Consider the following 16677-nt stretch of genomic DNA (forward strand, 5'->3'; position numbering starts at 1 on the left):
TCCTCTCACTCTCCCCCCCTCTCTCTCTCTCTCTCTCTCTCTCCTGTCCTCTCACTCTCCCCCCTCTCTCTCTCTCTCTCTCTCTCTCTCTCTCTCTCTCTCTCTCTCTCTCTCTCTCTCTCTCTCTCTCCTGTCCTCTCACTCTCCCCCCATCCCTCTCTCTCTCTCCTGTCCTCTCACTCTCCCCATCCCTCTTCCTCCCCTCTCCTCTCACTCTCCCCCTCCCTCTCTCTCTATTCTTTCTCTCTTTCCTCTGGTTTGCTCTTTATCGCTTTACCAATCACACATTGACCCTTCGCCTCTCGTCATTATCAAACCACGTTCTCCAGTCCCTGATTTTCTCTTCCACTGTCTATTGCGTTTAACCATTAGAGAGAGAGAGAGATAGAGGAAGAGAGAGAGGGAGAGAGAGAAGATCAATACTAACCTCTTTTCCCAATGATCGAAGCCCCCAATACAGTTGTAAAGTCCATTTCTTGTTTGTAACACTGCGTTCACTGGCAATTTTGCCTTTATGTATGGATGTGTGACGTACTAGAGAAAGTGTGTCGTTTAAGAGAAGTCTAAAGGCCACCTCAAACTTTTCAACCAAGTATTGCCATTTATCCACCGCCTGCAGCTATACATACAGTATATTTATATATATATATATATATATATATATATATATATATATTATATATATGTATGTATATATATAACCCACAATTTTGCTGCAGTTTGGATTCCCCATCTCCTGAAACCACTAAAGGGGACATATGATTCTTCATTCTGTCATCCTCCTTAGTTACCACTCTACCTCTTTGCTAGCCGGCCCTAGGTGTAGCAATCTTATCCTTCAACATCATCGCTGTCGGCAGTCCCCAGTCCCAAAACACCAAGTCTTTGCATGTAGATCTTGATCTCCTTTGCACGCAAACATCTAAAGAGACGCGTTTGTTTCGTTTTTTTATTTGTTTCTGTGACTATAATTATTTTAAACACATTCTGAGCAATTTTGAGCAGTCAGTGCAGCAGCAGCAAGGACAAGCAGCCAGGATCCAAATAAATAAACACTTAGGCACTCTTTCTGGGTTTTCGTAACTTAAACGTAAAGAGATGGAAGCGAGGAAGAGGAGCTAGCGTTATTGAGCTCTCCTTTCATATCAGGTGGCGTCTCGGAGAAGAATGGCGCTAGTGGTTGTTTGTGTACAAAGTGACAGGAGGCGAGCGGTCGGGGCTGAGAGCACTTGAAGGCGTCCAGGCAGAAGGTGGGAGAATCTGAGACATCTCTTTGATCCCATACTTTTTCACGCCGCACTCAGCTACCCAGCACGGCCTCTCCTTTGATTTGTACTACCAATAACGAATTCTTCTTGAACTTCAATCCTTTATCCTCTCCTCTCTCTCTCTCTGTCAGGCCCCTTTTCCCTTATGACAAGAGTGTGTCGTGGGCTGAGCCAGGGGGAGCACGTCCCCCCGGCTTTAAGGTCATCTGACCGGGGCTCTTAAAGGTTAGGAGGGTACAAGGATCCCAGCGCTATGGGGTTTGTTTCATTCCTTCTCTTTTACACCACCGTTCTTGTCCTGTTCCTGCTTCCTTTATCATGCGATCACGGCAGGATGCATTAACCGTCTGGTCTGCACAGTCCCCGATCGCACCTTGCACCCATCGCGGTACGATGAGCTAGAGCACGTTCGTGGAGGTCAGGTGTGTGGACGGCGATCGGGGCAAAGTGAAGGCAGACTACTGGCTACGTAGTTAGAACCACGGCACATGCCTACAAAGAGCCAGCCAGGGTTCCCTCCGTCTACGGGGCACACCGCTAGACGCAACGGGACTCACACCTGCGCTTGAGTCGTTAGTTCAACGCGTCGCATCACTAATTCAGAGTGTGAATATCTGTTGAATATAGAATATCTTCTTAACCTTTAATAAAACAACAACGTTCAGACTGCATAAGCTGCCATTGATTTGGGATTTGTTTGTAATACACAACAGCAGCACTACGTTGCTATCCACCGGACTTTCAATTTTGATGTTGGGCCATTCATTGCGGCGGGCATTGTTGTATAACTTGTGCAACGTGTGGGGAACTTCGCCTACCTGGGCCATCCACTGAATATTTAGTGGATGGATATAATGTGGTTTGCACACAATGGTTTGTGTGCAAACGTTTAGTGATTAAACGTTTGCACACAAACATATTTGATACAGCCTCTCAACAATGCATGACTGCACAACTGCGGACGCTTTTGGCTATTTAACACCATTCTAAACAGCGAGAATAGCATATGGCCTTCTCTTCCACCATCTCAGCAGATTTATTTTACCAAGAAATATTTTGGGGCAAAGTGACATCATAACACAGATCCGGCCACAGAGTTTGCCTTCAAGTGTCGGGTGTGGGCGTCGGACCTGTGTTCTGATCCAGCACATCCGAGCACAACAGCCGCATTGAAAGGCAGCCCAACTCTGCCTCATCTCTGTCTCTAGTCGATACTCGTAATCAATCCCTCCACCTCTTCTTCTCCTTCTGCTTTTGATGGCTGATGTCATCATTTGTAATGCAGTTATGCAGCTGTCCCCCCCCCCTCCCCAACACCTGATCCAACCCCATCATCAACACCAGGACCGCCCCCACCCCCACTACGACCCCCCACCATCTCCCCCTTCTTCACCACCACCACCTGCTCCACCTCCCCCACCTCTTCAAACCCCACCATCCCCACCACTACGACCCCCCTACCACCATCTCCCCTGCCACCACCACCTCCTGCACAACCTCCCTAGCTACCAATTCCCCATCTGAGAGCTTACGTCGACGCCCCTTCTCTGCCTGTCGTGTTCATCCTCTATCACTTAACCACAACCACTGTCTTTCTTTCATCCTCCTTCTCCTCGCCTCCCCATCCCTCCCTCTCGCTCCCTCCCACGTCACACTCTCTTTCTCTTTGAAGTGCTTTGCATGCCTCAGGGTCTCTCCCTCTTGATTGTAACTCTATGTTTCACCGCTCAATTTACTATTGCGCCATTGATCTATCAAAGTGGGATTGGGAATACAAATGCTTTTCTGTAATGAAGAAATATAAAACGCTAGTGTAGAAGTTGAAATAGAAGTAATCTGATATCTTTGCTGGTTTTTTAAGGTTTCTATTAGGCTGTCAATCTACCAATATGGCAATCTAGATTTTAGACTGTTCCCGGCTCATTTCCAATCAGGGCATCTCTCCCATGGCTGGTTTGGGGGATCCATCTTGTCAATCAAATGTATAAATGCAACACTGATCAATAGAGCTTGGTAGTCCCGCCCCTTCCATTACCTGGCTGGTCGTGGATGTTTTGCCAGAAAAAGGTAATTTACAACATTTCAGGGCATAATACGTTTTACGACCTAAAAGTTGCCATAAATGTTAGGCAACATGCATAATAGACACACCAATGCATTTAAAATGACAAAAGTGTATTTAACACATTTATTAAACGCATTTCGCTAACCATAACTACACTTCCCACAAACCACGGCGGGAGAGTGGGCGCAGTTGGTTCACCAGATAACTAGCTACAGTCTAGTGATGAGTACATTATAGTTCCTTTTGTCATATTTTAAACAGCTATTCACTTTTTCTTTGCTATAATTATTTTCGAACAACCTACTTTCTCTGTCAGTCCTTTTCTTTCTCTCTCTCTCTCTCTCTTTCTCTCTCTCTCTCTCTCTCTCTCTCTCTCTCTCTGTCTCTCTCTCTCTCTCTCTCTCTCTCTCTCTGTCTCTCTCTCTCTCTCTCTCTCTCTCTCTCTCTCTCTCTCTCTCTCTCTCTCTGTCTCTCTCTCTCTCTCTCTCTCTCTCTCTCTCTCTCTCTCTCTCTCTCTCTGTGTCTCTGTCTCTAACACTCTCCCGCTCCCTCTCACTCAGCATGATCAAAACAGATGTCGATGACCCAGTTGGGGTCCTCAGAACAGATGTTGGAGGCATGCGGTGTGTGTAGCTATGCCTGCGTGTGTCTGTGCGTGCTTGATTGTTGTGTGCATGTGTGTATAATGGGTGTGTGTGTCTGTGTGTGTGAGTGTGTGTGTTGTGTGTGTGTGTGTGTGTGTGTGTGTGTGTGTGTGTGTGTGTGTGTGTGTGTGTGTGTGTGTGTGTGTGTGTGTGTGTGTGTGTGTGTGTGTGTGTGTGTGTGTGTGTGATTAAATAGATTTCCCAGAAGTTCAGCATTGTGTGGACTTAATGTCTCAAATCTGAGAGACTTGGAGAGAGAGAGAGAGAGAGAGAGAGAGAGAGAGAGAGAGAGAGAGAGAGAGAGAGAGAGAGAGAGAGAGAGAGAGAGAGAGAGAGAGAGAGAGACATAGGAAAGTGACATCTTGTTGCAAGCATCCAATACTTCAGTTATTGCTGTCTGGTGGGCCCAGTAAAAACAGTGAGCACAATATGTCTTTCTCTCTTTGTGCATCACTGTCTGCATGAACAGTACCTTCTAGAGTTTCATAATAAATCAGATTAACCGTGCTTCTGAATGCCGCATTCTGAATAACTGCAATTTAGTTTTTTTTATCAAAACACTGTGTTCGCAAGAGATGAAATTTAGACTCTTATTGGAACTATGTATTTTGCAAAAACAAAAGGTTTAGGCCCTCACCCCACGCCCTGAGTTTAGAGAGAGTTTAATAATTAGTCGTCAATGTAACGGGAATGAAGGAACGTCATCGTCAGGTTATATCGGCATTACCTTGAATACACAACAGGGAAGCTACTTTACATGATAAAGGATCCATCAAAAAGTAGACGCGTTAAAAATAGCATTGTATGTCAACAGCAGCAGTCCTGTCATTGTAGGTATTCTATTAAAATATCTTTGATGTGATGTACGGTATTGTGTCGCACGGCCTGCTGTGTATCAGCAGTTTATTGCCCCTGTTGTCGGCTCTGATCCTTCTTTCCTCGTGTCCTCATTTTATCCTCACTTGCTCTATCGTTCTTCCTGTGTCTGTGGGATGTTTGGTCTCCATTTACAATTATCTCTGGGTTTATCGGTGTAAATGTTTCAATTTATCAGGGACCATTGAAATAACGGTATTGATAGCGAGGATAAACAATCGTTTTAAATCATAATGAAATGTGCTTGACTTTTGCTTCTCTGATTTTGAGACCAAAATATAGAAAGTACTTTTGCTGAGAGATGCAGAGCAAAGCCGAGAATAGTAGATCATTTTAAACCAGCACTGCTTTCGACTCTTACCCATAAGATGTGTGGTGCGTTATTTTGGACAAGCTATGTAATATTATCCTTGTACAAAGAATAGCATGCTTATCCTGGTACTTAATGTAATGGTGTGACACCAGACATGCTGTCAGACTGTAGATATGTATATTTAAACACAGACACGCCTACATCGTGTCTGTGTTTATGTGTTATTAAAGTGTAGCATCTAGACCTACATGCCTTTGCACCTGTGTATGTTGATATATATATATATATATATATATATATATATATATATATATGTATATATATACACTACCGTTCAAAAGTTTGGGGTCACTTAGAAATCTCCTTATTTTTTCAATAAGGATAACATTAAATTAATCAGCCTAGACATTGTTCATGTGGTAAATGACTATTCTAGCTGGAAACATCACATTTTGTACAGAGGCCCATTTACAGCAACCATCACTCGTTTGTTCTAATGGTACATTATTTCTCTAATCGTCTTCAAAGGCTTATTGTGCAATTATGTTAGCACAGCTGAGAACTGTTGAGTAAAAGTGTGATTTTTCCTGGAAAACATGAAAATGTCTGGGTGACCCCAAACTTTTCAACTGTAGTGTATACACACATATATATATAAGTTATGTTGATCATTACATCTATTGATCATTGATGGTTGTCTTTCTTGGTGAGGCCAACTGGGCGTCTGGTCGTTCCACTGTCTAAACCCGGAGACTGAAGTGTGCTGAACTGAATAAGCCATATCAGCTAAGGAGCTGATTTGGTGAACCTTTGTGGAGACAGTTCTCATTAGGAGAGAGTGTTGTGATTGGAGGAGGGCTGACGCAGTGACAGGTTGAAATCGTTAAATGAGGGCGCATGCAATTACAACTTTTCATCAGGGTCTCTTGTGTTATCTTAGCGTGTGCACACATTATCAAACATCACCAATCAATGAACATTGCTTTGATTGATTTGTATCTATGTGGGCTCATTAAGTACCTAGCATAATAATAAAAATTGAATTGTTTGTTTAAATAATATGTAATTATTAACGAGTATACATTAACAATCTACTTACTGTTTTTTTTTGGTGTTAGTTTTTTCCACTTATTATGCCTTCTAAAGTTTATTCGTATTTTAATGCATTTCACTATCCATGGTTGTGCTGAAATGTAAAACTAATAATAGATTTTGCCATGGTTTGCGTCAGAAAGACAAATATATTTGGTTGAGGTTCCTCTGTGAACCTTCTACTTTTAGAATTTCTAAAAACAGGCAAGAGATGAAACAGCGTTGAATACCAAAGTTGCGTCGGTGCGGCCCTGCTGTGGGACCACGCTATGTTACAGGTGGCGCTACAAACTAAAACCACCAGCTACGGGTGGAGGGCTGCGGCGCTGGGGACCCTGCAGGGCTCCAGCGTGAGATTAAAAGGCTGATCTGATTCTCACATCGTCAGCAGGCGTGACATCACCGGACTGTAGGAGGGTGGCTGGGTGGTGGTGGTGGGGGGGGGGGGGGGGGGGGGGTTATTTGGGATTAATTTAATGTCATCTAATGTTTTGCAACCACTGGTGATTGTGATGCAGCAGTTTAAGGACTTTGAGTAGTTGTGTAACGACCCAGTGCGTGCACACATAGACACACACCCCCCCACACACACACACACACACACACACACACACACACACACACACACACACACACACACGGACACTCCAAATACACACACTCGGAACACACAAAAACACACACACCCAAACACTCCAAACACACACACTCCAAACACACACACACACACACTCCAAAAACACACACACACACACAATGGAGTTATTTAGGTAATGCTTTGTTTGCCAAATAAATTAAATGGTTGTTGACGGATCATAAAAAGCCATGGCAGCTGAACTAATACCGATTAAACTTCTTGTAAACAACAACAGGACGCATCAGACACGCCACACATTTCTGAATGATTGCGAGATGGTTGATAAATTCCCGCAGAGCACAGCTAGTGCCTCTGTAATAAACAAAAGGTTCACTACAGACAGGAAATGTAGGTCTCCAAATCCTCAGGGACTACTGAAGTGCGTCTTTTGTCATTTTAAAACTTCACATATTTATTTGTGGACTATGGCCATACGTCATAAAACAACTAAGAAGACCTCATTAAACCTAAAAACAAAGAATAACTGCGACACAAAAAGAACACGTGACCTCAGGTTATGCAAGTAGACCTCAAGTGAGGTCGAGTGAGGTACTTGCAGCCACTCAAACGCAGATAATCATGTACTGTCAGCTTTAATGGCTGACATCTGACATCTCTCTACCCCCCCCCCCCCCCTCCTCTTTCCTGTTTCAATCAGCAGGTTTTTTTCCAAAGCGCAAAAGGAAAATCGGCGACAACAGAACCACCATCCCGGCTGGTGCTGCCTGTGAACTGGTTCTGAAGCTGCTAGGGTTGCCGCGGACACCGAGAGCATCCTGTCCCGTCATTGGCCATGGGGAAACAGAACAGCAAACTGCGGCCAGAGATGCTCCAGGACCTCCGTGAGAACACGGAGTTCTCCGACCACGAGCTGCAAGAGTGGTACAAGGTGAGCGCTGCAGAGGGGCACGGTGGGGGCTGGGGGGAGGCTCACCACTCTGACTGTTGATTAACAGTCCTGAGTGTACTAGAACACCAGCTCAAATCTGTAGCGAGCAGAATATCTCCAAGCGGAACAGGAGACAAGGCGTCACCCTGCCCCTTTCAGTGTTGGCTTTCTGGACGCCTGCCATCTCCCCCTAGAAGATCTGCTCCGGCGTAGCAGGAATGCCGAACTCCTCCCACACTGGGGGAGAAAGCAATGGAGGGAAACCACAGGCTCCTCCCACTAATACACAGACTCGGCCTCAGCTTCAGCCACTTTCATTGACGAACGTATAAACCGCTTTGCAAAGCGTGGTCATTTATTTTGTTTACCTTTCATTACTTGTTCTATGAGTATTAAGCCGAGCGCGCTGCTGATCCACCAGCCAGGGGCTTGGTGACGCACAGGAATGTGGGTGACATTGTCAACAAACCCGTCCTCTGCATTACTCCGCACATCGGCGCGATTCCAGGCCCTGACAGAGGACTAGTGCCGCCCCCCCCGGTCCGTCTGTCGGCGGCACGGCGTTAGCGTGCAGCCTGCTAATCCAGCTGGGGGGCTGATGCGCCGCCGTATGCTAGCAGCGACGTTGAGCGCCGCGCAGCCGAAGGCCCTCCCCAGATTTCTACTTCCAAAATCTGTTCCTGATTAAGTTGCTTGTTTTGGTCCCTGTCTGTGTGCTGCCAGATGAATTACTTAATCGTCCTTGTGTGTGTGTGTGTCTGAGTGTGTGTGTGTGTGTGTGTGTTTATCGTGTGTGTGTAATTTTTTCTGTATATGAAAGTGTATGAATGTTCTTTGGATCACATGGTGTAAAAATGTATACACCGATAGGTTGGATTTGTTATTACGTGTGTTTGTGTGTGTGGATCTCTGTGTGTGTGTGTGTGTGTGTGTGTGTTTGCCTGTACATCTGCAGGCACTTTCTGTCACTAATACCTCCACGGATTTGCTCTGTGGATTAGACCTATAGAAACAGCTGTTGGGGTCAGGCCGCACGGCAGCTGCAGATGTGGAAGCATCGACCCAATCTGACTACTTTTTAAGCCCGTTGGGACCCAGGGGGTGAAGGGACCTCCGATCAGGTTATACCGGAGGTAACAAGGAGACACTGAGAACATGCTGCATGGAGACGTTGTGTAGGAGTGTGAGAGATCCATTAGAGGTAGAGGCTGGGAAGCCAATGTTTGCGGGGCGATTGTTGCCATGCACCACTCACGGCCGGTTCAGGGTTCAGCGTGGGAAGAGTCCAAACCGGGACGAACAGGCCGGGAAGGGCCGTCCTCATCCTGTCCACCAGAAGCAATACTTCCATAAGCATTCGCTGCACGTAATTTGCTGGGATATGCTGAGCCAGCGTTTCACTCCTAAGAAAAAAAATGCAGGTGGGGTAACTAATCAGACGTCAAGATAAAATCACGTTAAGTGTCACCACTCGACACCACGGACATGGGGAGAGCGCTGTAAGAAAAGGTTCAGCTTATACTGAAGGCTCAGACATTGCTCTGAAATGACACGTGTCCTTGAGTGTCATATGTTCATGTAATTTACTGCTTTATCGAAACCTCTTCACCTTCCTCTCCTCCGTTCACTCCTCCTCCAATCTCCTCTCTTCTATTCTCCTCTTCGCTTTTCCCCGCCTCCATTCTCCTCTCCTCTCCTCCTCTCTTCCATTCTCCTCTCTGTCCTCCTCTCCATTCTCCTCTCCTCCATTCTCTTCTCTTCTTTTCCATTCTCCTCTCCATTCTCCTCTTCTCCATTCTTCTCTCCTCTCCTCCTCTCCTCTCCTCCTCTCCTCTCTTCTTCCACGACCAGGGCTTCCTGAAGGACTGCCCCAGCGGCAACCTCAACGTGGAGGAGTTCAAGAAGATCTATGCCAACTTCTTCCCGTACGGCGACGCCTCCAAGTTTGCCGAGCACGTCTTCCGCACGTTCGACACCAACGCCGACGGCACGATAGACTTCCGGGAGTTCATCATCGCGCTGAGCGTGACGTCACGTGGCAAGCTGGAGCAGAAGCTCAAGTGGGCGTTCAGCATGTACGACCTGGATGGCAATGGCTACATCAGCCGCGATGAAATGCTGGAGATAGTACAGGTGAGGGCGCGGCCAGAGAGACATGAGAAGGAAAACCAATCCCGTTAACAACTTAATTAGATCAGAGGTGATGTTGTGGGTTACAAAGTAGAGTTATGGATAGATCCTGATCTGAATCTCGACGGCATGCTGTTGCACATTTAATTGTCATTGGACATTTTTTGGTAACCAAGTCACTCCGGCAGACCCTGAATATTCCAATATTCTGATTATTGGAAGTAGGCCTGCTCTCATGCTATAGAAGCTGTGCGTCTTCTGGAACTTTTAGGCTGCATTGAAGCTCTGCCCTAACCGTGTCGAACTCGAGATTTTCTCAACAACCTTTCATCTAATATACTTCACACTTGGCGGATGTATGACTGCAGCCCCAAGGAAGTGCAGTGTTGAGTTTGAAGTTGTTTGGACAGAGCCGGTTCTCAAAAAAAGCTGCATGCTGCAAAACAGGAGGACACTCAAATGGCCGGTTCCGAACAAACACGTTTGAAGGGCAGAAATTGAAAGGAAAATCTGTTGATAGTCTTCTCTGCCGGTTCAAATCTGGCAGGGAAGTACAAGCACTATGAATTAACTTCAGTTTCTTTGTTCTTTCTACGAATGTTCAAATATTTGTTTGGAAAACCGTTATGTTTTCGGGGTAGCCCTACAAGTAAAGTCATTCAAACACTCTACACTGCTTATAAATAATTGAATTATTAAAAGTGGATGGGGACAAGATTAAAGAGATTTGTGCTAACCCCTATTGGAAAGCCAAACAGCTTGTTCAGCCAGAATCATGGAGGCGGAGGATGGTGGTGATCGGGCCATTAGAGAGAGTTGAAGTTGATGTTTTTAAAAATATTATATTTTGTAAATAAATATGAGGTGGTACTTATATTTGAAAACTGCAAGCCCTAAAGATGTGTTTTTATTTATAGAAAAACAGAGGTCAGACAAATCAAAACCACAATGGCATTTTTTGAATTTCCCAATATTCAAATGCTCCAAACTCAATTTCTTTCTCAGAAGAAGGAGTGCCCATTTCCAAGTCTGGTAATAGCTCATCAGCACCTAATTAATTTCCCAATATCCCAGTCCACATCAACAAAATCAAGATCAAGATTGGTAAGGAAACAGACGCTACAATTGGCAGCATGAGAGGCTGAGAACAATCGAGGCATACAATCAATATTGCGTAACAAATGTAAATGTAAGTGCATTGTGACCTTGTTTGTAAAAGAAACAGATACAAGTGAAGAATAGCTGTCTGAATGACAACAAAAAAATGTCATTCCATGACAACTGCATCATGAATTTGTGTGCACTCGGGACAAGGGAATCGATGGGTTACTGGGCTGCGAGATAATGGGAAAAAATAACTGGTAACTAACTTATAGTTTGTCTATCAAGGGGTGGGAACCTTTTTTTCTGAAAAAGATACGGCTATATAACGATAATTATGTAGAACATTAAAACAATTCGGATGTGTGGTTATTGTGAAAATTGTTATGATACAAATTGATGGACATTGATACTCATAAAACATTACAAACTATTGATGTCAAGTGCAGTTGATGTTAGACTGCCCTGTAGATTACCTTAAAACGTTAAACATGGTAATTAACAGCAGGAGACTTAAGTAAGTCTATTAGCCTTTGGACACATTTGTGCTGCCTTCAAACGTCATAACAGTTATAACTTATGCAAATGACTTAGGGACAAAGACTTAAAAATAACGAATTACCTAGGTGTAATTACGCATTACCTACGTTTATGCGTAATAATAGTGTGTTATTTATAAATATGGCTTGCATGATACACAGTCGATGGTATAAGAGATGCCCCATACAGGAGGGGATGCCTGGAACTCATCCTACACAACAGCTGGCGTTCGCTGGCTTCCACGTGGAAATAGACATGTCTGTGTAGTTTGCTATGCTCTTTTCATTATTATGTTTCTCAATACCATGGTAATGTATGGAGTCTGCTTGTGGATCCCCCTGGCAGCACGCATTCATGATTGACTGTGCAGATCGTTTTAAAGCAACCTGTGACGTAAACACATCGACAAACATTATACTTTTCGTTCGCCTTTAATTTGTTACTTGCAAATGCGAGTGAAGCACTGAGTGCTTGCACTGTAGAGTCCGGTTTAAAAGACAGGCCATATGTAACATGACGCGTTGGCGTTAATAAGCTTTACTTAACATCACAGGGCCCTGCGATGAGTCTATTGTGCATGCTCACATCGCAATGAGAATGCTGAAAAAATATATTGTGCAGCCCTAACGGTATTTATTATAATATTGGTAGAACGAGATTGGTAGAATTCCACATTTGAGGCAGGAAAAAAGGAGATCTACATGTCATTGGGCTGTAGGACAAGAACAACCTCCCAACAAATAATGATAAGTGATTCAACCGTCTGTCATGAGAGAAAAACGTGGCAGACTTTCACTTCCAGGAAATGACATTTTCTAGCTGTGCGTTTCTACATTCTTTACTACTGTCCTAAAAAAAGAAGTTATTCTTCATCAACGACTCAATAGAGCATCCAAAAATACACCCTTCTGGAGTTATCGCATACAGCAGCACGATGTACTGCAGTCTGCATCAAAACACTCACTGTATCACACACTAGGTCACTGGCCTGTCAGGCCATGAAAATAAATAATTAATAGGGCTACAGTTGGAGGCGCTCCCGTGGTCGCTGGGCCAGAGCCTGGCTGTAGTAGCCGCCCGGCTGTGTGTTCGCCACTGTGTCGGGCGGATTAGCGAGTTAAATTTAACCAACGTTTATCCCTGAGTGTGCAGAATACTGGGATTATCCAGGAACCCATTGAGGTTACGCACCAGTGGATGAGAGAAGACTCATTGTGTGATTGCATGCAGGGTGAGGAAGGGGTGAGGGGTGAAGAAGGGGGAGTTAAACGTATCTCTGTTACGGAAACACTGGATTCAGATTTGTGCGGTCTAATGGGCATTGCAAGGACATGAAAAAAAAACATTAAAGGGGTGTTAAATACGGGATATTTTTTCCCCCCTTTTTATAAACGTGTTCACTTCTATCAAGCTTTATCAATGTATTTGATAAATTAATCAAAAAATACTGGATAATTTATCCATTGTTTCGGAAAAGCTTGCTAAATGACAGTCAACAATCACATTTTTTAGGCGCTGTCAACTTAGAGGTAGATATGGATATAAATGTAAATGTTAAAATATTTTAGATGGGGTGCCTGTTATATATATTCAAATATTCAAATCAATAGTCAACAAACAGACTTCAGTCGACTCTTCTTTAAATGTAACTCCACAGTTGGCTTCCCTCAAATGGCAAAAAACAGTGGTTACAGTTGTTCTCTATTATATTAGAATGGCATGATTTGCTCACTCACTTTGTGTGAAATGGGTCGGTTTCAACTGAAATGCAAAAAGAACTCCATGAACAGATTCAATGTTTTGATTCAGTGACTTATTTATAATCAAAGTGATTTTTCCTTCCCTTATCAACTCATGTGTGTGTGACAAAGTCTCCACTCCCCAGTCGAAACTGCTGCACGTTAGACTCAAAAACAGAATAAAACCAGATGGCCCTCATCCCTCTCTTCCCTTTGCTCCTTCCATGCATTTGGGACCCCCGCCCCTCTCCCAGCAGGGCAGGGGGCGGGCTGGCGAAGGCTATCGGACCGTTACTGAAACCATCAGGACTGGGCCTCAGGAGGGTGATGGGCGGGCTGAGTGAGTGTGGGGTTGAGGGAGATGATGGCTGTTAGAGCGGAGGTGGATCGATTGCGGATGCCGCCACCGCCGCCCCGCCGTTTTCCTGCTGCCCGAGAGGATTCTCTCGTCGATGAGGGAGACTCGAAGAAGGGAGTTGTAAAACAAAGGAAATATCGCTTGGTTATCGAACCGCCAACAGCCAACTTTTCCTTTACACAGTCGTTCTACAACACATCTTCACAGAGAGGGCATCAGAACAAACCCTTCCGGCCGGGCGTCCCCGCGGGGCTGGCTTGTACTCTTCTTGCCCGACGACTCTCACAATTTTTTTTCCGCTGTCTTAGGCGATCTACAAAATGGTGTCCTCCGTGATGAAGATGCCAGAGGACGAGTCTACGCCAGAGAAGAGGACAGACAAGATCTTCAGACAGATGGACCTCAACAACGACGGTGAGCGCCAGTGGGGCCATGAAGGGGGGGTGACGGATGCAGGAGGAAGGAGAGGGGGATGGGTCGCTACATCTAGCCAGCCAGGATGGATCCCCCCACATGCTTAAGTTGTCTGTCTCTTTTCCCTTTCGCCCCCTCTCTCTCTATCTCCAGGTAAATTGTCTCTTGAAGAGTTCATCAAAGGTGCCAAAAGCGACCCCTCCATCGTCCGGCTATTGCAGTGCGACCCCAGCTCAGCCTCTCAGTTCTGAGGCCACTTCAGAAGCACCGCCCCCCCCATCCCCCCCCCCCCCCCCCCCCCCCTGCCGCCCCCCCCAACCCAATCCCCAAGCAATCCAGGCCAGCCTGCCCCCCACCCAAAACCCCTCTGCCCAGCCCCATCTCGTTGCTATGGAAACAGTCACTAATCAATGCATGATGGGTTCTTGTTTCTTTTTGATCTCTTTTTGTAATGTACAAGACAGAGGAAGAAATTATATATATATACATATATATGTATCGGTTTACCTAAGGAAATATTGGGATTTGCGTTTCCGTGCAACATAAGGCAACTTAAGAAAAGGACATGGACAGTTACTGAGGCATGCTATGGTCTCTCGTCCTCCATCTCTCCCTCTCTCCCTTTAGTCCTGCATTCATTTTTTTCATGCTGTCTGTCTCTCTCTCCCCCCGTCACACTTCTTTTTCACTATACCGCCATTCCAGGCAAAGTCCACTGGCAAACACAGGATACAAAATCTGTTGTTTATATTTTTAGTTAGATTTCTTTGCTTCTGGGGAATATGCCAATACATGGCCCAATAGGTGTTTACAATACACACACAATGCTGTTTTATCTTCCAAGGCAAGCCTTTCCTTGCCACTTTTGGATCCATGAATCCAAACATTTTATTAAAAATAACAAAAGATGTGTGGCATAAATATGGCAGTGGTATGTAGCATAGTTTTCCGAGTGCAGCTCGTAACTGCATTCCCCTTACCCGGGAGAAGATAGGATTTTCCAGCTGAATGATCTTTCAACGAGGAAAAGAGGGCCTGAAGATCCCATTGGAAAGTTTTTAAGGGATGTTGATTAATACTTTAAGTACATTTATTTGTGGTTTTTATGTTGCTGTTTTTTTTACTATTATTTGTATTGTTTCATTTTCGTCCTTTTATTTATTTGTTTTTGTTTTCATTATTAGGTTTTGGCATAGATATTTTTCTTTAAGGTGACCATATCTCAGTTCTCTGACAACAGGAAACGATTGACAAAGAGGGAAAGACTGAACTCTTTTTCATTCATGAAATTGTCAAAATGTGGCTGATGTATCACATGTCAGTATTAGAAAGGTGAGGATTTTTTGGGGAGAAAAATGTATCAGGAGATTCCGTAATGCATTTGATCAGTAGCACATATCATTTGAGCTGTGTGTTTGTAAAGTATGGTTGTGTTTAAAATTGTGTGTCTGTGTGTACGCATGTGAATATGCACTGAATGCTCAAGGCTGACTTTTACAGTATTATCATGTTGTATTGTTTCTTGATTTGTAAGTATTTTAAAGTTATTTGAGTAGTAAACTAAATTAGTTGTAACTTCTCACAACTGCATGATCCTTTGACAAAAATGAAGAAGAACAAAGACAAAAAACAGCTACTGCACAGCTGTTTTCTCTTTCTAGCTCTGCATTATCTTAAGCACTGTACCAGGCACTGAAAACGATAACATGTTATGCTTTGGGGCAGAGAAAACCACAACCCCTCGCTTTCCACTGACAGACAGAACTTGATAAGGGCTCCTACGTCACTTCCCTGTAGCCTTTTTGTAGGCCTGGCATAATAGACCCTTTCCACAGGAGGTGTTTTCCTAGGATTACACAGGTGCACCTTATAACACTCATTGTGGAACTGCTCCTTGCCCCTCGTAGAAGACTTATCCTCACTAGTTTAGTCCTCTACCCGGGCCATGGTTCATAGAAGTAGTTTATAATTAGTGTTTTGAGAGACACCTGTGTTGGTCTTATGACGACCCCTATTCACCAGCGTCCGGCTGCTGACTAAGGAGTTTAATGAGGCGATTTTATTTAATGTAATAAATGCTATCGTTACCCATTTGCTCCGCGTATGTTGTCGGGTAAAGGTGTTTTCAACCTGCTAGTTGTAGCGACCCGAATAGAAATCGAAGATGCAGATTGTTGTACCGACTCGGACCGGATTGAGCTTCCTGCCAGTTATACCTTTGCTTTTGAGATCCACGTAGTGTCACTCTCCTCTGCTGGCAGGATTAGGAACAACAGTTCTGCCTTTCGCCTATTTACTGAATATTTTCTATTCTCGCAGCCTCTGGTACCTAGTGTTGGATAACAGCCTTCTTTATCCCTGTACCTTACTTCCTTTCTTCTGTTGCATGAAAACCACACATGAGGATGTCATGGTTGTTCTGTTGGACAAAATATACCTGATGTGTTTCAAAGATAAAATGCGTGGGTGTTTTTTCAAAATGTATTTACTGTACTGTTGACGAGCGAAAAACTGACGAGCAGTTAGTAATAAAATTGTATTTTGATCATTTGTTAGTTAAATAAATGAGTACGCTACATAAAGAAAAATAAATATGAAACAATGGCCGTAA

General features: G+C 44.3%; 1 protein-coding gene across 4 annotated transcripts in view; it reads left to right on the forward strand.

The window, feature by feature from the left end:
- Positions 1–16616, forward strand: part of LOC115535662 (hippocalcin-like protein 1) — a 37672-nt gene extending 21056 nt beyond the window's left edge. For 2 of the 4 annotated variants that reach the window (XM_030347061.1, XM_030347060.1), the window contains 4 exons: positions 7554–7784; positions 9636–9917; positions 13961–14066; positions 14220–16616. In XM_030347061.1, coding sequence (XP_030202921.1) covers positions 7689–7784; positions 9636–9917; positions 13961–14066; positions 14220–14317 — 582 coding nt within the window. In that variant the 5' untranslated portion in view covers positions 7554–7688 and the 3' untranslated portion in view covers positions 14318–16616. The remainder of the gene's footprint in view (positions 1–7553; positions 7785–9635; positions 9918–13960; positions 14067–14219) is intronic. The other 2 variants (XM_030347062.1, XM_030347059.1) reach the window with 1 other exon arrangement.
- Positions 16617–16677: the final 61 nt, after the last annotated feature.

This window comes from Gadus morhua, chromosome 22 (assembly GCF_902167405.1).
Source record: "Gadus morhua chromosome 22, gadMor3.0, whole genome shotgun sequence".
NCBI classification, from domain to species: Eukaryota; Metazoa; Chordata; class Actinopteri; order Gadiformes; family Gadidae; genus Gadus; species Gadus morhua.